Source organism: Lycorma delicatula, chromosome 3, assembly GCF_047948215.1.
Source record: "Lycorma delicatula isolate Av1 chromosome 3, ASM4794821v1, whole genome shotgun sequence".
Classification (NCBI taxonomy): domain Eukaryota; kingdom Metazoa; phylum Arthropoda; class Insecta; order Hemiptera; family Fulgoridae; genus Lycorma; species Lycorma delicatula.
In genome coordinates, this window is record NC_134457.1 from 124,903,747 (window position 1) to 124,926,501 (window position 22,755).

Below are 22,755 nucleotides of genomic sequence, written 5' to 3' on the forward strand. Positions count from 1 at the left end.
TTGGATGAAGGATGATATCAGTATGAAATAACTGATGAAGAAATTGTTGCTCTTGTCAGTTGCGATGACAACGAAACTGAAGATCAAGATCAAGCACCAACTGTTGAACGTTGCAGAATTTCACATAATGACGGAATTAAGAATCTAGAAAATTTAATTAAATACTGTACACTGAGCAACAAGAAGAAGCTACAAGAATCGACATAATGATGCTGCAAAGATGGCGAGACTTGGCAGCGAAGAAACGGCACTTGTCAAGAAAGCAGACTACGCTCAAAACTTTCTTTCAATCGCAGGACTGAACTTTTGAAGTACTACGTCCTGTAATAAACTTTAGACAATTCTGTAACTGTAACTTAATTTTTCCTGTTTTGTTGTAAAATATGATTTAGGTTCGTAATGTGTAAAATTAAACATAGTTTGATGTTTAATAGGCTTTTTCTTAACACGTCCCTATTAAATCGATATTTTCGATTATCCGACATTCTGCCGGACCGTTAAGCGAGACTCTACTATATATATATATATATAGAGAGAGAGAGAGAGATAAAGAGTGAGTAGTCTCTAGATGGAATGAATGGGTGGGGGGGGGGGTTAACAATTCGTTTCATTTTCTACAATAAAATTCCATTTTAAATAATTTAAATACAGTCTACACAATATTTAATACACATTGTAAACGATAGCAGTATTGAATTCTGATAGGTTGGAGAAACTTTGTGAAAATGTTTGTTTCGTTGTACATTTTTACCGGTAAATTAAAATAAATAGATATGACGACAGAATTTTAACTCTTTTTTTGCTAGCTGTTTGGAACAAATAAGTTTGCTGAAATAAAAACTCCAATCTGAATTTACTTATTAAAAAATATATTCTGTAACTTGATTATCGCTTAACTTAAATTGGTGTTTTTATGCCGTATGCGTTGAAAAATCTGTTTTTGCACCATATTATGAAGTAGTAATTAAATAAAATTTGTATTGTAAAAAAAATCGCAAAACTAAAAATCTGTTTGTTTTTTTTTAATTGTCATTACTGAATATTATTTATTGTAAAATTTATTTTACAATGAGAGGTAAAATTATTAATAAATCAATAAATTTAAATAGAAAAAAAAAATAAAAAAATAAAGATGAAGTCGAATTCCAACCGATGTGCCTTCCCCTTGTAAGAGCCAATTATTTCTTTAATTAAAATTTCATTTGGCTATAACACTGGAGCTAATGAAAATAAGTACCACTTACGATATATCGTTGAAAAGCTCTCAATGAGGGCTTATTACTGCACTTAAGAAAAAGTCCAAAATCCTAATTTTTGTTTTGTATTTTGGGCGTTTTTTTGACACTTTTGGTCCAGTCAATTGCAATAAAAAGAGGAGGTGCACAACTAGATGTTACAACAATCGTAAATCCAAAATTTCAACATCCTACGGCTAATCGTTTTCGAGTTATGCGAGATACAGATGTCACGCCGAAACTAGTCAAAATGGATTCAGGGATGGTCAAAATGGATATTTCCGTTGAAATCTGAAAACCGAAATTTTCCGCGATCGCAATACTTCCTTGTACTTCGTACAAGGAAGTAAATAGTAATCAGTACTTTCTAAGGTACTTCTTTAATGTAATTTTTTTCACCCAGTCATTTTAACACATAGTTTTCTTGAAAAATTAAAGTGTCCCAAAAATAAATATCACATATATTGGAAATAAATCAAGATATTTATTAAATGTTCAGGGTAATATGTAACATGAAAATATGTCAATGCCATAATTATTTTTCTAAATTAAATGAGAAAAAGTAGATGAAAGAAAATTAACAAATTATCTGACAATTTTTCGCAAATTACCGGTCAACGGAACATATTCTACCGCAGTTGTGTAAATATGAAAACCATACAAGAGCTAGTTTTCAATTTTTTCAATTTAATTTTAAGTATAAAATTTAGTTTTTATTTTCAAATCGATATCTCCTTTAGCATCCTTTCCACATAAACTATAATGCGAGGTGGACTGACTGACCTTCAACTTTAATTTTCCGTAAGAAATTAAAATCTATATAGTAATAGTTCAGTTTGGTCATTCAGAAAGCAATATTCCTTTTTATTCAGATATGAATTTGTCTACATGATATAAAATTAAAGTTTTCCTAAAATTTAATTATTAAAAATTCAAAATTCTCTGTTTTTAGACAATTATCTTTCTGCACAATTCTATTAATTAGAATTTTAAAAAAATTAAAAAGTAGTACATACTTGGAAACACGAAAACAGAGATTCTATCCACAGAACAATACATCAAAGTGAATATAACAGATTCAGATTTAGATATAACAGATTCAGGTGTGAATATAACAGATTACAACAGATATTTATTTTTAGAAATATTTTATACCTAATAGAGCTCAGACTAGAAATTTTCAATAGTTTCACAGAACACGAATAACTACACACGAAATAAAAATGTCAAAAATACTTTTCTTGCAAACTATTTGTGAGTGTAATCTTACTTTCAATAATCATTTACCATGGATCTTTATTTCTAAATTAAAATTTCTACAAATTTTTCTTTTAGTTATTAACACTAGAAAGTCTAATTTTGTTATAATAAACCTATAATCTAAAATATATCTACGCATAACGATGAGATAGTTAGAAATAAAATTTCTACAAAAAGGAACAATATTTGATATAACGATATAATGGATTTGAGCTTTGTTATGAAATATTCTGGTTGATGGTTGTAATCTTTACATTACGTTATCGTGCAGTTTAAATTCTTCTTCAACGACATCATTCAGTTTGTTTTTTCTTTGTAAATATATTTTTTGTTACTGAAATTTATGAATAACTGAATTCAAGCAAATGAAAAGCAAATATTCTTTAAGAGCGAGCACGCTAGAACGATTCGCAGTGTAAATTCAAATTCTCATTCCGATGTTTACTCCAGCTCTTCTCACTGGACTTTCCTTCAATCCCAGGATTTTTTTCTATTGGATCTGGATGGGAGGAAATTATTACAACAGAGGATCTAACAAAATCTCTGCCCTAAATTCAAACAGTAGAGAAAAACAACCGGGTTTTCAACGATCTTTAATCAAATAATCAATATAATTATTTTCCCGATTGTATAACCCTTAAGTATTTTATTACAAGGTAACGTTAAAAAGGGTATTATATAATTGTATAAATTTTACAAAAAACAAAGAATACATTTAAAGAAAACAAGAAATATATTTGTAAGTATTTTGTCAAATAATAAGTAAAGTTATTAACCATTTCATAAAAGTAAAATTTTCATTAAATACAGAGAACCTTTATTGAATAAAAAGGAATAATTAATTGAATTAATCAAGTTTTTATTAATTATAGAATGAATTTTTAATATTTATTAGTATAAAGAACCTCATCTTATCTGTTTCTTATACTCAGAATTTCCAACTTTTTCCCTTTTTTTCTCCTGTCAAATAGCTATCTTGCATATGTGAAACTGAGATACAAATATTTCACACATATGTGTAAAACTGAAAATCATTGTCCCCAGAAATCCTAATCAACGATAAGTCATAGTGGGCTGCACCCGACTAGCTTAATCAAGCTCCGATTAAAATAACTCTTTACTCACGCAACAAGTTTTATTTATTTACGAAAAATTTTATTTCCAAATAGAATAACAGGGAGAGAATACCTTACCTAACTCTTTTAATGTAATTAACTACTAAAATATAGTGTTGTACAGAATTAATAATAAATAACTTTTTTTTAAATTTACGTTGAAACAAAAGAATTTAGGTAAATAAATAAAACTTAACGACTGTAATCTAGACATAATTTTTTTCCATTTTGAAGAAAATTATAAAAAATTCCAAGCTAGTGAAAATGACTGATATATAGATATACATGGAACCTCCTTTAGTGAATTACCGAAGAAAGATTCCGTATAACTTGAATATATATTATATAAACGGATGTAATTTTATTATTTTCTTTTAATTTACGATTTCCGTAAGAATTACAAAAAAAAAAAAAAATAGAACGAAATTGTATACCGTAGAACAATAGTCTTGCAGATATCATTAAATATCTATCATAAAATACCTTGTATTAAATAGGAAGTTACCTTGAAGTTAAATAGGAAGCCGAAGAATAAAAAGTCTGCTGTGAAGACTTCGCCGTGCCGTCCAGTTCTGCGGACTCTTACTGGCGAAGTTCTAACGAACTTTTTGAAATTTTTTTGGAATCTAGTATTACAACTGTAAATCGTCAATCGTAAAGCATTCTCCGTTGTTCTACCCAAAAATTAACATATAAACATGCATTTCGGTAAAGGAAATTACATAATTTTTTACTTCTATTAAATACTTAAAGCATATACACTTTGCAAATTTATTAATTAAAATGAATTTAATTAATAATTAAATTTATTAATTAAAATTAATTTAATTAATAAATTAAGAAATTTAAAATTCTTTGTATGTATCGATACAGCTGATCAATTATAACAAGGAAATAATCCATTTAGCTGCACAAAAAGAAAAGTTTAGTCTTTTAGTTAATACAACAGATGTGTATGTTGTTTCAGTGAAACGAGAACTTAACGGGAAGAGTGAATCGACTGAGTGGCAACAGCTGTGGTATTCTAACTTTGAAGAGTATCAGCGACTAACAGAGCCTAGTTTTGATAACAACACTGTCAGCAATGTAACAGTACAACTTGGTGGAACAGCCTTCTTACACTGTAGAGTTCGAAATCTTGGTGAAAGAACCGTAAGTTTTATTGTGTATTATTAAAACTTTTTAAACAGTTATACTTTTTTTTAAATATTTTTACGAACTCTTTTATAAGAGTCTTCAAAACTATTATCACCATTATAAAATAAAATTACCATATTTTCAATAGATATTTTTTAAAAAGCATATTTAAAAAAAATTATATATGATCGGTCAGTGAATAGAAGTTGGTACCTTCAGTTGATATCTCCATATCCAGTAGTCTAATTTTCATTTAAAAATGTAAAACAGGTTTCAAAATTTAAATGGAATTCAAGCTACTAAAAATGATTTTTAAATAATTCATGTGAGCAGTTTTATACTTATTAGGTATTCTTTACATTTTGCAGTTTTAAAATCTTTATCCGTTTTCTTTTACAAGAACATAAAGAAATTTTCAGAAAAAACGGTTTATACAAAATTAAAATAATAAAGCCCTTAATGCTTTTCAGTTCATAAAGTTTATAAACGTACAAAATATATAAGTTCATAAAATTTATTTATTTTATGAAAAAAAATTGGATTTTGAAAAGTAATTTATAGAGTTAATTAAAGTTAACTAAAAAAACTATTAACTAAAGTTAATTAATATGCATTTATGAAACTGAAAAAGGTTAATCTGAATCAAACCATTTTTTCCATGTTAAGAATTTTTATATCATTTGTTACCGTTATTTATTTCTCTCTTTTGGTTAAAATAATAATTAAAACAAAATTTATACCAGATAAGTAGAATTTTTTTATTTATATATTAACTCATCACTCATTGTTGAATAATTATTCACAGTAGGCGACTCTTCAAATATAATATATAAAAACAGAAAAAAGAATTAAAAAACTTTCTTTATAAAAACCGTATGTATTGCCTACTTTTAAAATTATAACCAAGTACCAGATACTCGTGAAATATATTTAGAAAATTTTACTTTTTTAAATAAAAACAAAAACAAGTCATATTTTACCCTTTTATTTATAATTTGAGGTACCCGTATATAACTTTTTTTATGAAGAAACAGTATGGGTACAATGAACCAGAACTTTGTTATAACGATTTATTATTTGAGTATAATGTTGGCCAGTATATTGTAGCTTTAATTTTTAAAATAATTTGTGATTCAAGCACATCTCGTAATGTAGCTATTACTTTAATTTTCTTTTTTTAATTAAATATGTGTATGTTTATTTACTCGTGGTTTTTTGCTGCTTTTGATGAGTATTTGCTTTTAATTGAAATTAAACACCATTGTTTATAATAGTATTATATTAAAATAATCTCTGTTTTTACATTAGTTACACTTGATGCGTTATATATATTTATCAACGAGTTTAAAACTTAATAATTCAATTCATTCTAATGGTAAAAGTTTGAAATAATCTTACTTTATTACCCAAACAATTCTATTCAGTGCTCGCAAACCCATTTTGTTACAATAATTTTACCCCCAAAAGGTGAAGAAGAATTAAAAAAAGTATCTCTTGCTTGATTTATATTAATCTGTAACGGAAAGAAAATTAAAAATATGCTTTAATAGCTTATTAATATGCAATATTTTTTTTTCCTTACTCTTTTTGCGTTTTTTAGACCAACTGGTTTCCAGTTATCGCATTTTTAATATAAAAACAATTTCAATTAAAAATATTTATATAGGAAAAGAAACAGCACATCCATTTAAATAAGCTAAATAGCGTAGTAGTAAAGAAAAACATTATTACGGCATGAATAAAGTTACTTTTTCAGTAAAAATAACAATTAAATTTCAGTCCAGATAAAGTGATATGCTATTACTATCGTAAGAAAATGTTACCTGGCGCTCGTCTTGTAATCATCAGTAACGCTCAGTAGAAGCAGATACAGACCAATGCTGTACTTTTTGCAGCAGTTTTGATCTAGTGGTAAACTCGTCATCGCAAATCAGCTTATTTTGAAGTCGAGAGATTTTAGGTTCAAATCCTAGTAAAGGTAGTAACTTTTATATTCGGGAGGCTGAACAGAAAAAAAAGAGAGAGAGTGATAGAGAGTAAACGCAGGAATAACTAATATTTTTCAGGTTTTATTAATACGATATTATTACCTTCGTAGTATTAGTTAAATTTAATTCATTTCGCAGACGTTAATACCTAACATGCTGGTTCGTTTTCAATATGGTTCAGACTAAAATAGCTACTAACTAAAAAATTCTGATGTGGACATCACATGGTTTCCTTTTACACCTATTAAATTACATATACACATTTTTTCCTACAATTCATTTAAACTTATTTCATTTGAAAGTGAGTTACGATCCTTCAATTATTTAGTAAAGTTGACAGTTTCACAATTGCTGAAATATTAGGTTTTATTAACATCAAATATTTTTTCAATTATTAATCCAATAATCTTACATAAAATATTAAGATAGAGTAAAAGTCCCTTTATTAATCATATTACTGGATCAATATTATTCGTATCTTCGTGAGTTGCTGATTAACTAAAGTTTCAGATTTCTGTCGTGTCGTATAAATAAAAGTTAATAATAATTAAACTATTCCGTTTAGTGAACTCCTGAATACTGGTTAAAAATGTTTATTTCTACCTTGGAAAATTCAGTTTATATTATTGGATTATTTGATGAATAATCAACAATGAAAAATAAACATCATAAAGAAAAAGAAAGATAACATGAAGGAATATTAATTAAAAAAAAAACACAAGATGAATATGAAGAGGAAGAAAATGCTAAAACTAAAGAAACAATAAAAAACTAAGAGAGGATGATGAATATAAAGAGAGAAAATTTCAAAACTAGAGAATGTGTACACAAATTAAGATCAGAAGAATTATATCAAACCAAAGAGCAATTAAATGATTAGCAACAAAAAACTAATAAACGAATTGATGATCAACTCCGACTTAGGGAGAATATTATCCGACAATATCATAGGATTAATGAATTAAAAGATAAAAATCCTTTGCAATTTATTACAGATCGGACATGTATGCCTCTGTGTATATGTTGTTCTTGTGAGGGTCTATTTTTCAGTTTTTTAGTTAACTTTAATGTAAATAAAATTAAACACAACTAAAAAACTAAAAAATAATTAAACTAAAAAATCCAAAATAATACGATTCTAAATTATAATTTTCAATTAATATTAAATAATCAGATGTTTCACCAAATCTATTACATACACACTTTTTTTAAACTACAGAAAATTACTTTTCACTAATAACTTCTGATTTTTTTTCATGTTTTTTTTTTATTACTATTATTAAATAATTTAAAAGATATATATATTAATAAAAAAATTCAGTAGAAAACATTAGCTTTCTATTGATTTTTTTTCAGTTTTGTTTTGAATTATTGTTATCAAGATAAATTTCAGTGCATAAAACTCATAAAAAATGAACGTAAAACGTATTTTTGATATTTTCCTTTTTATTCTTTCTACATAGAAAAAGTAAAAATAAAAAATAATAAAAAGAAGATTTTTATTTTTTCTACATAAGTTATCTGTTAAATTATTGTCAAACCTTTCACAAATTTTTATTTAAAACATTTTGTGAAGTCTGAGAATGAGTTCTCGGCTCATGTAAGTAATTATTTTCCCACTCATTTCTAGGTTAAAACGAGTTAAAATAGACAGTATACTACAATTTAACAAAATTGTCTTTAAAAAAATAATTCAAAAGAATACCTAATAATCTTTGCAGCAGCAAAATCACGAACATGTTTTGAATATTTTACTAATAAATATTTTTTTAATCCCCGTGACCACCGTTAGGTATTATTTCAGAGGATGAGATGAATGACAATTTTTGTGGCGTGTGAAAATTCCATGCCTGACCGGGATTCGAACCCGGGATGACCAACTAATAGATTAGTTGATAATTCATACTATTACGAGAAATTATTTTTGATATTTCATTTTTTTTTTCTTTTTATAGCTTACTGATAATTATATCTCTGGGATTGGTTCAAGTCCGATTATTTAATGTACATTATTTTTTCGTTCGTAAGATGATGGTATTGGCACGGCAGAAAGAACTATCAATAGCTTCAGGGTAAAGCCGGGTCAAAGTTTATAGAGCCGACCAGGTTGCTATGTAGTAAAAGTAAACAACTGAGACTACATACCATTGGTTAGAATACATTTTTCAATTTAATATAATCTTAGAACTCAATTTATCTGAACAGAAGAAGATTCACTCTTTAAGAATCTACATCATAAAACAAATATATACACTGTGTAAACTGTAATAAAAATAGTTAACTTTTAATAAAGTTTTTTATTGTACTATTAATTAATATTTAAAAAGAACAAACAATCTCTTCATTTGTAATGCACACGAACCAATGCAGTAAACAAATTTCCTTAGAGAATAAAAGCCAAGAATATTTTTAGCTTGAGATCACCAGAAATCTGGTAGATCGTTAAACAACTTTTCACAAATTGAAAAAACGTTTTTTTAAATTAAAAAAAACTTATTAAAAATTGTTAAAAAATATGAATTTGAAATAAAAAAGTGCTTTAATTGACATGGATGATTTCATTATATGGCAAAAATATTACCTCACTGAAATAAAGCAAATGAGGCAAGGCCACATAGAATATATCATATAGATAAAATTACTTTCAAAGAAGGCCACACTAAAAGTTTCGTTGGGAAAGATAAAGCTATGAATTCGTCAAAAGAAGCCTTTCTGTGTGGCTTATCAACCGGTAATAAGGCTTCATCAGGTAAAGGCTCATAATTAAGCATATCGGCAGTGAACCGAGTTAATCAATGGTGGTCTCTGGATTTTTTAATCTATATTTACAGGAAACTATCACAACGAGATGAACGGCACACGTATTTTGGTAAATGGTTTAGCGATGTGTTACCTCTTCTGTAAGATAATTCAGTTTTTGTCTTAGACAACACCCGTTATTATTGATGTAAAAAAGAAAAATCGAGCCGTGTCTTGAAAAAGAATGCTATCGAAATGTGTCTTAGTTCAAAAGAAATGATTTTTAAAACAATCAAGTTCAATTATTGCAAAGGGTTTCGCGTGTTAAAAGTAATTTTAATTTGTATAAAATTGCTGAGTTGCAAGATCCCGTGGTAAAACTGTGCTTCGATTACCTCCAATCATTGTGAACTCAACCCAGCTGAGTTGATTTGGGGCAAATCAAAAGTTACGTAGCGTCAGAAAATACTACTTTTATAATATCTGACCCTTTTTTTCTGGTAAAAATCTATCGGCCGCCTGAACATTCGTACGTATAAACATTCGTACAGTATTTTTTCTTACTTCGGAAATGGAAATTCAAGTTCATAAAGTTATCGAAATATCATTGAAAAAATAAGCTGTAATGAGACTACTAGAGTTCAGCAAATGTTCCAAAAGGTTTTTTAAACAGCTACCACTCTGCCAATCTCCGTGGGGAGTGGTAGTTTCTTGGTCCCGGGTTCGAATCCCGCTCAGAGATGTTATTTTTTATACGCTACAAAGTTCCATTTCCGTACTCCCAGGTACAAGGTGTTCTGTAAGGTTCTACAATGAATTAATTCATCAAGAAAATAAACAATAATCAATAATATAGGACATTTATTAAAAGATGAAAAATCCAACCTCTTCAAAGCTAGCTGGCCTATCTGTGAATATCTGGCCTATCAGTGTACGACAGTCCAGTTAATTAATTAGTACTCTGAACAAATGTTTTTGTGTAACTTTAGCACTCCTCACTTTGTTAATAATATTCACTTTTTAGTACGATTAACACAATATTCATTTTTTTTTTAATTTTCTGTGTAACGCTTGTTGGTGGATAAACTCGTTATCATCCATCAATTTAAATACCAAAAATTTCTTTGAAATTTTTTATCTCCGAAAAACTTCTTTCATTATAATGTTGGAAAGCACACTGGAAAGACTTCGTTACAGATATTATCCTAACCACCTTATTTTTAAATTATAAAACAATACGTCACCATCTATTAAATATGGCTCTTTCATGAATTTGCTGTCTTCGCAGGTTTTCATTTTTTAATTGATGGAATTGAAAACGCAGTATGATTCTTTTAGTTACTTTCTCCTTCTTGGTATTCCTCCTTCTTGCAATTGTATAACATATTTATTTCTTTTCTCTTAGCGAAATGAGAAGGATATTCAAGATTCTCAATAGCGGAAGACACAGATTTGCAATACCATTCAGCTTTAGAAACGCACTTGCGTACAGGAAAATACAAATTTATGTCTTGAAATTCAATAAAAAAAAAGAAACCTCTTACTCCAAAATGAAAATGATAATAAACCAGAAATAAAAACATATACAAGAATAAAAACATTACACAAGATAAAAAACATTTACATAAGAATACAGTTAAGACACAAACTATAAAAATTTACTCGAACACTCTCAGTACTGCTTCAATTATTAAGGCCAGACTTCCAATTAATCTCACACGAGCTATATGTGCAGGACGTTATTAACAAACAATGGATGTGATTGAAATATGGATGAACAATGGATGAACAATGAAATAGACAACGTACGTTCGGCTTTTCTATTAATACTTGGTAAAACTTGAAAAATAATATATTTCTTGATCTCAATGCAAGAATTCGCATATTTCCTAATCAGATTAACAAGTTATCCAAAGATTACAATAGAGAAAATTTTTTGTAAGTTATCATTAGTTCGAAATAGACAGTCTTATGACCGCATTTTTTATTATTTTAAAGTAATGTAGTCTTAACTACAGTAAGAATTTTCAAAAAAAAAGCTTTTTTTGCGTATTGATATTTTTTGATTAGATAACTGTTTAAATCGTAGTATTGAATAAAATAAGATTTACATATATATAAATTTTATATATCCCATAAATAAGAAAATTAGATAATTTTAAAAAAGAATCGTTAAACTGGATAAACAAAATACTTGTGTTTTGAAATTTATTTTTGAAAAATACACGTAGTTATACTGATTAATGATTTATTTAAATAAAAAACTGAATTATGTTCAAGTTACTTTATGGTCTAAGTTGTTTTTCAAAGCTTTTCACAAAAATAAAAAAGCACTCTTTTAAGCGCGTTAACAGGATAAGAGTGTATTTTAATACTGCGTACTTGGTCGGCTACAAACTCAAAATTCCATCAGAAACATGTATCTTCTAAAACTTCTAATGGGCCATAAAGTTCAAGTATAAAACTTTTCACCTCAAAGTTATCAAGAGACTTGGATTTATATATTGAAGTTATGAACAACAAACAAGAATTTAGTTATAAATATATCTAATGTTCATAATGAAAAAGAAAATATGATGCTATCATTTATATTTCTTAACTAAATAAGATATTAATTAACAAAGTTGCATTTATTTGTTCAGATATAATAATTGTATAAATAATGTATACATGGATATTTATTAATTAGGGAATTAATTACAACAATTCACTCTTATTTTATTTTTACTCTTATAAAAGTATAAACCCAGCATAAATTTATCTCAGTAAAGAAATTATTTACAAATTGTTACTATTTAAAAGATAATTTATGTTTCAATCATCAAAGAAAATTCAGAAAATTTTAGTACTAAAAATGAATTGTTTATCAAGATTTTTTAAAAGTTTAATTACGTTATTATTCAGAAAAAATCTTAACAATACAGATAAAAAAATAACATAGTTGTTATTTTAATTATGCGGTCATTTAAGGGTTTTTAACTTCGCAAAAATTATTATTAAATAAGGAAAAGTTTATAATTATTATTAAATTATTATAAACTTTTCATATTATAGTTTAAATTATTTAATGCTGAATTACATCTTTATTATATTTTATTTTACTTTTAATTAATTTACTCATTAAAATTTCATGCTGACAAAGGCATTTGACGGTTTTTCATTTAATTTTTTATTTCATGATCATATCTTTCCCTGCATTATTAACAAATGATTATAATTTATAAGACAATTTATAACAGTAACAAAACTGTTATTTACAACGTGGTTATTAAAAATATAATATTTTCAATTGAATTCTGTTTTGTAATGTAGGTTATTAATTAAACTCTTAGGTAGGTTATTAATAAGAGTAAACTCAAGATTAGAATGGCTTTTTAAGGCGAAAAATAATTATTTAGATAAAAAACATATTGTGTAACTTAGAGCACATCCAAATTAAGAAATGGGTGAAAATTTATTTCTATACAACCAGAAATTTTCCCCTATCGTTTATTTGGTAGAACTTGATAAAATTTGTTAATAGTTTCTTCTGTCGGCATCGGTCAGAGGCCAAAGCAACAAGTCATCTCTCCTTTTCTATTATGGAGTGCAGGATTATAAAATCATCAAATAATAAATAACTGTAATTAATTCATTAATCAGTCGCTTGAAAAATGAAACGATTTCTCTTATATCTGATATTCTTTTTTAAATAACAATGAATATGAAACTTATTTTATTAAAGTAGGAACAGAAGAAAAAACTTTCTGAGCCTTTTTATACATAACAAAAAAATTATATCTATTAAAAAAGTAGATACATAAAACGTCTGTGTTTGTTTTGAGTACTATAAATTAGTATCCTGTAACTTATGTTCATAAAAATAAAAAATGTTACGATAATACTGTAATAGACAACAAAATACTATAATAGACAAAAACCGTTCAATTGTACGTGACTCAATTATGAGTTTACGAGAGTAAATCGAATCTTGCAGTATTAACAAGATTTCAGTCATTAAGTCTAACCATAAATACAGACACCGTCAGAGTTTCATGAACGAAAATTTTCGTTCGAGATTTTGAAATATTAACTGTAAAAGAAGGAACAACAATTTTTATCTGAAATATAAAGAAAATTTGGAATTCATCTTTATTCGTTAACAATAAATTTTCTTGGTAAATGTGAAGAATAACGTTTACTCAAAAAATTCAAATTTCAGATCTGATATATTAGTTAATTTTTTTAATCACCAGTAAGTTTTGTGCTTTTTATAGTCATTTAATACTGGTTTCTATCGTTGCAGTAGGTGTTTTCAATTGAGTGTGCGTTTTTTTTAGTTTATAGTCAGAAAAAAAACAGTTTATGAAGAATAATTGCGATAATTCACCTCATTCGCTTTGTTTGGAATAAAATCCTCACTTGAATGTTTATGTACACAGAAAAACGTTTATGCCTTTTTGTTGGAAAAAAATAAAATTTTCATTGGTTTATTTGTATAATTAAACTATAATTAGTTAACGTTTTCAGACGTGAATTGCTAAATTTGAGTTATTTGCTAATTAAAATACAGAAAAATGTATTGTTTACCATTAATATACAATTACACCAAAATTCAGCTGCCCGAGGTAAAAATATTTTTACACCTAACAAGTAACTGTTTACCACTTTAAGCAGCTGTGAGTACACCTATACCACAAATAGTAGTTAACGTATCGTAGCTATGTAGCGTACCTTGATCGTTAATGCGTGGCATTGCTCTGGCACGGGTTTCTCTAATGCATTACAGCAATTTAATGGAGTTGTTGATGGAGAAAGCATCTCGGTAAGTGTCAGACCTAGCTTACAAACACTTAGTACTTAAACTTGAGTGCACTGTCATGATTGTGGCAAAGTGGTAATACTGGTTTTAGGCAATCATGATGAGTTTACGTAAAAAAAAGATGTCTGAAGAGTTTTGGAAGAGATTAAATAAATCAGGGTTTTCTCTTTAATCACTGATTGTACAAATATTTTAAGTTGTCCAAAACTATTATAAAAATATAAATTTTTAAATTCTTCTTCCTACAATTACTTATTTTTATATCCATCTATGTTCAGGAAGAGGGTTGTGTTTGCATGTTTTGTGACCTTTTCTGTTATCTCAAATCTAAAACGGATCTCATGAAATTGAGTCGCAATGTCTTTTGTGAAATAGGTATCAGACAACTTATCCAAATCCATGAACTAAAAGTGAAAGAAAAATGGGATTCAATATATGATACTTTCTCAATAAGAAAAATGAAATTTGTTTTAAACCATATGGTCTAAGGGTTGGCTTAAAAGATATGACACACTAATCTATTTTATCGCACATCAAAGATATACATGTTATTTGAGTTAAAAATTAAATTTTAAATATACATATTTACAGTATTCTGTGTCACATTATGCATGAAAAGTAGTTATAATGCTTAATAATATAGATAATTTATTTGAAATAATCATAAATAATATAAAATGTATAATATTATCAAAAATATGATAAAAAGAAAGAGCTAAGCTAAACGGTTTTTAATAAAATTTGAAAACAGAAAACGTTAAAAAAACCGTTCAAAGCAAGGATTTAGATTAAAAAATTTACTAATTTACTTAATCTAATTTAGATTAGATGACCACTTTGTCAAGCAGTCATATAATACAATAAAACAAATTTCCAAATTTTTTCTAAAATTACAGGACCGTTATCGGTAGAAATTTATGTAAGCAGTTTTTTCCTAAGAAGAATATACTCAAAAAACATTACATAGTTACTATTAAAATGATGTGGTGGTTGTAAAGTGAATAAGTCGATTGTAAATGGCAGCGATTTCAGATGATCATAATGGTATTTAGTCGCCATTGTTATTACATGCAAAGGGTAAAAGATCTCAATTGACACGCTAAAATACAGCACCATCTAATACACTTCCTTATATCTCTTTTATATATAAATATGTATATAGAAAGAGAGAGAGAGAGAGAGAGAGAGGAAGAAATAGTGGAATATATATGTAATACAAGTTCACCTGTTGAATTAAAAATATGGTTAACTTCAATAGAAAATTATGAGGTGAATTTTAATACTATTTGATACTGGTCTAACAACAAAAATCTTTTATATTGATGTGATGAACTTCTATGTAAGAATTTATACAATGACAAATACAATACATTTTTCAGTACCTTTCTTGTAATTTTTCTCACTCAGCTGGAACTAAAAAGATGCATCTCTTTGAACTTTGCTCGTGGCATACATTTTGACAGTGATTCATATTTTATGTTTTGAGTTCTTATAACTTATTCAATTTCCTTACGTCTAAGGAACTCCGTGTTAAGTTAATTGTGTAATTGTTCCAAATTATATTAAGAGTTTTGTTACAATTTATTATGTAAATAGTCATTTTTGAACGAAGAATATTCATTATAAATAATTTCATTGTTGGAGTGTTATAAATTTGGTTCAAATATTTTATAAAGCACCCTTAAAGATCATTAATACGTTTTACAGATTTTTTGTCAGTAAAAAGAATATAAAAACTTAATGTGCGGTAATCCAATAATTAATATACTTTAAAAGGAGATAAGGATGAGCTCTAGATCGATACGGTTGTGTTTTTCTATGGTCCGTACTTCCGCTGTTTTACCGTGGTGTTTTACTACTATTTAGTTGTTTCTTTTCATTTTGAGTTCGTTGTTTTGTTTTCTGTTGTTTTATGATTCTGTTTGTTTTTTTAATTTGTTTCGTCGTTTAATTTTCAGTAAAATAAATATTTAATAAATAAATATAAATAAAAATAAAATAAATATTTTATTTTTTGGTTTTGGGCTTAGGGTAACCAAATTTTACCTATTTACACAGCTGTTATAGACTATTTACATTCGAGTTGAAGGAGTTACTAAGTTGAAGTTCACTTTTGATTTATTACTTTCGATTTATTTAAATTAATGTTTCTTTATTTTTCGTTCGCTTAAATAATTTCCTTTGGATAAATTAATTTTGTTTCAATATTGTTATTACTCTTATGACTGACCTATATATCAGAGGAAGTGCCTCCACCAGACGAAGGGTGTTTTTCTCCTGTGGTGGGGCGACGATTCACAAGGAAGGAGTTTCTAGGGTTTAGGTGGAAGACGTCCTATTGGAAAGTAGTGGCAGTGATAGCTTGGAGGAAGCGGTGATGGAAGAACTTCGGAGATCGAGTCGGTTGTTGACGAAGCACAAAGGGAGGAAGACGGGTGAGAAGATGACGCGGAAGCAGCAGAGGCTGTCGGTCTGATTGCATAGATGAGCAGGGATGTCGAGGAGGACTTTCCGGCTCTTCCGGTCCGGTCGGACGATGTCATGGATGGCAGGAAGCGTCGTTTGAAACCTTCGGGAAAGCAAAGGCTGCGTGGTTCTCTGCCAGCTGGTGAGGGGAAGAAAAAGTCAAAAGAAAGTTCATGGAGTTCCTTATACTTGCCGGAGACAGTTTCTGATCTAGAGAGGTCTGAATCTCTTATAGACGTCTCATGTATAGGAGAAGAGGTGCCAGAAGGAGGGGAACGTACAGGTCGCACGGAAAAGAGCCTTCAATCACGGAAGAAATGTTTTGTACACAACATGACTCTGCATAAAGTTAGGGAGTTGAGCTCACTGGTCCGACTGCATACGACCACTAAAGTCGAGATCAAAGAGTGCTCCGAGCGTATGAACAGTCATATTTGTATGTCGGAGGAGTTCGCAGATGTTTTGGATGAAACACCTGTGTGGAGCCTCAGGAGAGGTCATCTATTCGGTAGAGCACAGCAGATGAGGCTACAGAAACATATTTTATCATCACTGATATGGAGTCGCAGACTCCGGAGAGGGGTCTACAATGGGCTGCAACTTGGTTGTCGATTGACGAGCTCCGGCGAGCGATTGCTTTGTGGAGTTATGGAGGGGTAAACATTGAGCGGTTAGTTCTCAGAGGCTGGCCTCAGGCGGTCTTCCAATCTTCAACTCTAGTGGAGGACACAAGGTGTCCTCCACTAGAGCACCACCTTCAAGTGGTAACCTTGGCAGTGCCGCCAATCTTGGTGGACAAGCTTATGTCCGATGGACGAATTCGAGTTGGGGGTAGCCTGCCGGGTGATGAGGTGCATCTTTGATGACTTATGTTTTTGGTGCTGGAAGCCAGGCTACAGGGCAAAATTGTGTCTTGGACCAGATCGCAGTGGCCATTGCTTTAGCTGTGGAGAGCCTGGCCACTTGCGAAAGGACTGTATGCAGGAGCCTGTGTGTCTGACATGGAAATTGCATGAACATGCGCCTGGAGGCCGTGGATGTAAGGCGACCTTGCCCGCATCATGAATCCGCTGGAGTTTGCACAACAGCCCCATCTGGGAGGAGTGGGAGGCTCCGGCGTCCCACCACCAATGATCGGGTGGGGACTCCCTTGCAGACGCCGTTGGAGGGAATGCAAGACCGCAGTCCCAGTGGGGGATCCCTCCGGAGGTTCTCCATTAGAGGCAGGGCGTCAAGACCGGAGTCCCGGCGGGAGAATCCCTTGGGGTTCCCCTGCTAGAGGCATTGCATCTAACAAGATCGAGTCCTGGCTACCTGGGTGAGGCGTAGCGCCCTACCGAGGTACTTTGAGGCGAAGACACTCCTCGGAGCTGAGTACTTGTGGATCCGGCTCCGGGTGGCGGGGAAATTACAGGCTAAAAAAATATAGTTTAAAAATATCACCTCTTCAGAAATGTAAAAGCCAAATTTCTTTATAAAGTCAACCTACTGAACGAGACCAGGTTGGATGAGATGGAAATTATCGGGAGACTTGAGAATTTATTTCGTTAATTCTACCTTGAAGGTCTTAGGAAGTATTCTCATAGAGTAGAGAATCGAAATAATGTTAATATTGAGGATCTTTGTAAGGAAGTCGGTTGTACGTTTAATCCGTGTATCAGCCACTCTTGACTTATGTTAGCAGTTTGGATTTTGAGAATCGTGTGATAGAAGAATTGTTGTTCTGGTGATTCGGCTGAGGTTGTTGAGTCCCACATCAGGTGTTTGCAACTCTGGTTTACGGCTGGTTTGGTCTTCTGACCAATACCGTCATCCCTGCGTTTATATAATTCAAATTCTCAAGTGCTTGCAAATTTAATTGCCATTGCTCTTGCATAGATTTCCAATCTTTGCTTGAGGTCAGATGTTTTTCTCAATATTTGAAAATGTGCAGTGGTGTCAGCTATGCTAAAAAAGGAAGATCTTCGTACCCTGAAAATTATTGTCCGATCTTTGTAATTAGCGTCGCTGCCAAAGTATTTGAGAAAATGTTTACTAACATCTCCATAGATTATTGAGTTAATTTCTCCGTATCATACTATCCGTTTCGTTAGATCTACAACTAATTTCACTAATATGCTGTTATTTAATGCTCCGGGAATTGTATCGCGTTAAATAAATTATTGTGATATATTTGGACTTTTGTAGGCTTTCTATACCATTCTTCACGATTTAGTTAAGCTTGATCAGATCGGTGTTGGTGAAGCGATGCTGAGGTGGTTACGAAGCTATAAATATCTAACGAAATTTTCATATTAATTTGGCTGAAGTGATTTCGGGAGAATTTAAGGCTGTATTGGGGTTCCTCAAGTTCCAATGCTGGTACCTTGTTATTTAACCTGTTCAAAACCGAAAGTAGTCATAATATTAATTCATAAGTCTTGTTATTTGGCGATGATCTAAAGATTATGGCTAAGGTTAAAAACCATTCTGATTATGCGGATTTGGAAAAGGATGTAGACAGATTTTTTACTTGGTTTAATGAAACAGAATGCACTTAATTTGGCCAAACATCTGTTGTTTCATATACCAGGAAAAACTTCATGACGAAGTACTTATTTCATAACGTAAAGTAATTTACTTCTGATCTCGGGGCTATTTTTTATTCTACATTGCTTTTTATTGAGATGTTTCTACTATAGTTTATACTTTAGTGACTTATTTATAGTATAGAAAGAACCTTGGTTTGTTTCTATGAGTTAAGTCATTAATTCCATTAACTACCGTCATTGGTCTGTATAAAATTGTGGTTCGGCCCGTTCTGGAGTACTTGGTTATAATTTGGAATTGCCATAGGGACTAGACCTCTGATATAGAAGTTGTTCAAAAGAGAGTATTTCTCCATGCCATACGTTTCCATGGCTTTGTTCATCCGAATGACGTGTTAGAAATCGATTTAGTTTAGTTTTCATTTATTTATAATTATAGTATTAAAGATGATCTCTCTTTTATTCATCCCCTATTCCCAGCTACGTAAATAGCAGATTTTAAAGTATAACACTTTCTATAAATTTCTTCATGTACTTAGAATAGGTCATATTGCCTCCCTTTTAAGATTCGTCGTACCTTCGTATAATTTGGAGTGGATGTGAATAGTGATGTGGAGGACATAAATAAAGCTTATTATTATTGAATATCTGATAAACGTTTTACTCTTTAAAAAAAAAATTGTAAGGCACTGTACTGACAGAGAATTATAGAACAAATTTTTTCATTAATTTTACTCGTTTATGATGCTTTTGTTTCTTTCCATTCCATTCCTTTAAATGATATATATATATATACACACGCACACACTCAAGTATAAGTTTAGTTGACCTAAATATTTTATAAAGTTTAAATAAAATTCAGAGTATTTTATTTGGTTATCGGTGATCAAATCATTTGGATGTTAAAGTAAAATCTATTTAAAATTATACGTACGAGTTGCAATATATAAAGAACTAACGTTCTAATAAATAATGTTCTAGAGATGCAAAATAATTTAAAAAATTTTCTAAAGTCAGCAAAACTGTATAGGGGATGAACCTTAATTTAAAGCAATGTAAACCGCATTAGTTAACTCAGGTGTAGTTTTTGAAGCACTTCATTGATTTTTCTGAGTTTAATGTAATATTCGTGTTATTACATTAGTACTTGTTAGGATTCAATAATCAGATTTCTTTTTTAAGTCACTTTTAATGTTTGTTTACTAAGGATTTATGTTCTAGATATCATAGATGTCTCCAAGCATTTACTCCTATAATTTCACAGTACGTTGCAGTGGCACGTTACAAGAAAATCGTTTTTTTGTGTTCAAATTATTTACGCTTTAGATTAATTTCATCTAGCACATCTTATACTGTCAATTTCTAATTTTATGGTTAATTTAGAATACGTTTTTAATAAAGTGAAAGTGTCCAGAATTAGAGAAATAATTGTTTAAGAAGTGGAAAGCTTTCTGTATTCCACTTGTGTTTTACTCTTAGTTAAAAAAAAAATAATAATTTTTTTAAATATTCTTTTTATAATTTTTAATAAATATTATTCATCTGTCAAATGATATTTGTTTTTATTATTTCTTAACATATATATATATATATCAGTTGCTGACACCATCGGACAATCAACTAATACTTTAAAATTTTGAGTACATTCACAGGAATACAAAAAAGATTAGATAATTTCAATAATTCAAATTTAATTTTGTAAAAATCAATATTCTCTAATTTTATATTATTACTATTTTTTTAAACAAAACGAATAGTTTCGCATTCCTGAATCTTGCTTTTATTTAGATATATCAGTTTCCGAAAATTATTTTTGAAGTTTCGTGTATTTTACACATGCAAATCAAAACTATTTTAATTATATATTTTTAATAAAATTGATTGTCGACTAATTGTATAACTTAACTATCTTAAAATGTTTATAATCCTTTTTTTTATTAATATATACTTTTATTAGAACTATTTTCATTTTTGTTCTACTATGCTTTAGATTTTTTTTATTACATCCGTCTTACTTTACTTCCAATTTTCTAGACAGATGTTGCATTTCTGTATTTTTGTTCTTAAAATATATTTTTTAAATTATCTAACCAAAGGTAAAAAAAGATAAAAATAACAAAAAAAAAAAAAAAACATCAAACAATAAAGGGTTTAAGTCAATAAAAAAAAATCTTACATAGAAATGTGTTCTAAATTTGTTCTATCATAAAAATGTGCTAAAATACATCATTAGGTAGTTACAGTAACAAATGTTGCATTAAACATCAGAGAAACTGAACAAAATTTAATTAAATATATTTTCAAGAATTGACATTTAAAAAAAATCTGTAGTCAATATATATATATCTTTAAGTGTGCTGCGAATAAAAAATACTTAATAAAAATAGATTCACATTCAAGGCATTAATTAGATATTAGTTTTAGATAATATATTAAAACCTAATGATGAAAATAAGTAGATAATTCAAGAATAAAATACAGAAAACGCTTTATTTTTATTAAAAAAAAAAAAAAATTAATAAATAAAGAGAGAAACAGTAGATTTTTATTTTATGTATAACAAATTCTTATATTTTTAAAACTTTTCATTTTTAGGTGTCATATTAAATTCTTCGTTCATACAATGTGTATACTACTGAATAACAATTTCCAAATGAATGATGTATTCATATCCTTCTTTTTCCGCAACAGAAACCGAGCAAAATAAACTCATTCCATTTCAATGAATATAACATAACCTACAGGTATCGATACCTACCGCGAAAGCACAAGGAAAAATTAATTTTTAATCTTTTGAAATGATTAAAAAAGATCATGTAGCGAATGAAAACGTATGTATACCGCGATATAAAAATTGCAAAAAAAGAAATAAAATAATCTTCATATTTAACCTTTGTAATATTGAATTCAGTGTTATTGTAGCTATGTTTAAAACTTGAAAAAATTCTAATCATCTATCTGATTTCAAACAATGAAAACTTACAAGAAATTTATGTTTTCTCTGTGTTAAAATCATTAGGTGTTAAAATCAATTTTTTAATTAGAGAACAATAAGGAACCTAAGGCCAAGGCCCATTGAGAGGGATGATATGTATGACATTTAGCCTCCGGGAATCACCATCAGGTATTACTTCAGAGGATGAATGAGTATGATATGTATGAATTTAAATAAAGTGAAATCTTGTACAGATTCAGGCCGACTATTTTTGAGACGTGTGGTTAATTAAACCCCAACCACCAAAGCATACTTGTATCCACTATATATTCAAATCTGTATAAAAATAACTATCATTTAGCAGGATTTGAACCTCAGCCCGCCGGGTTGGTATGTGGGTAATTCGTCATCACATATCAGCTGATTTTGAAGTCGAGAGTTCTAAGTTCAAATCCTAGTAAAGGCAGTTTTACATGGATTTCAATACTAGATCGTGAATACCGGTGTTCTTTGGTGGTTGGATTTCAGGTAACCAGACATCTCAGAAATGG

General features: G+C 29.3%; 1 protein-coding gene across 4 annotated transcripts in view; it reads left to right on the forward strand.

Annotated features, from left to right (window-relative positions):
• The window catches only part of LOC142320974 (neurotrimin-like), a 615,054-nt gene that overhangs the window by 493,783 nt on the left and 98,516 nt on the right, over positions 1 to 22,755 (forward strand). For all 4 annotated transcript variants that reach the window (XM_075358973.1, XM_075358972.1, XM_075358970.1 and 1 more), the window contains one exon: positions 4,578 to 4,762. In XM_075358973.1, the coding sequence (XP_075215088.1) occupies positions 4,578 to 4,762 (185 nt within the window). The remainder of the gene's footprint in view (positions 1 to 4,577; positions 4,763 to 22,755) is intronic.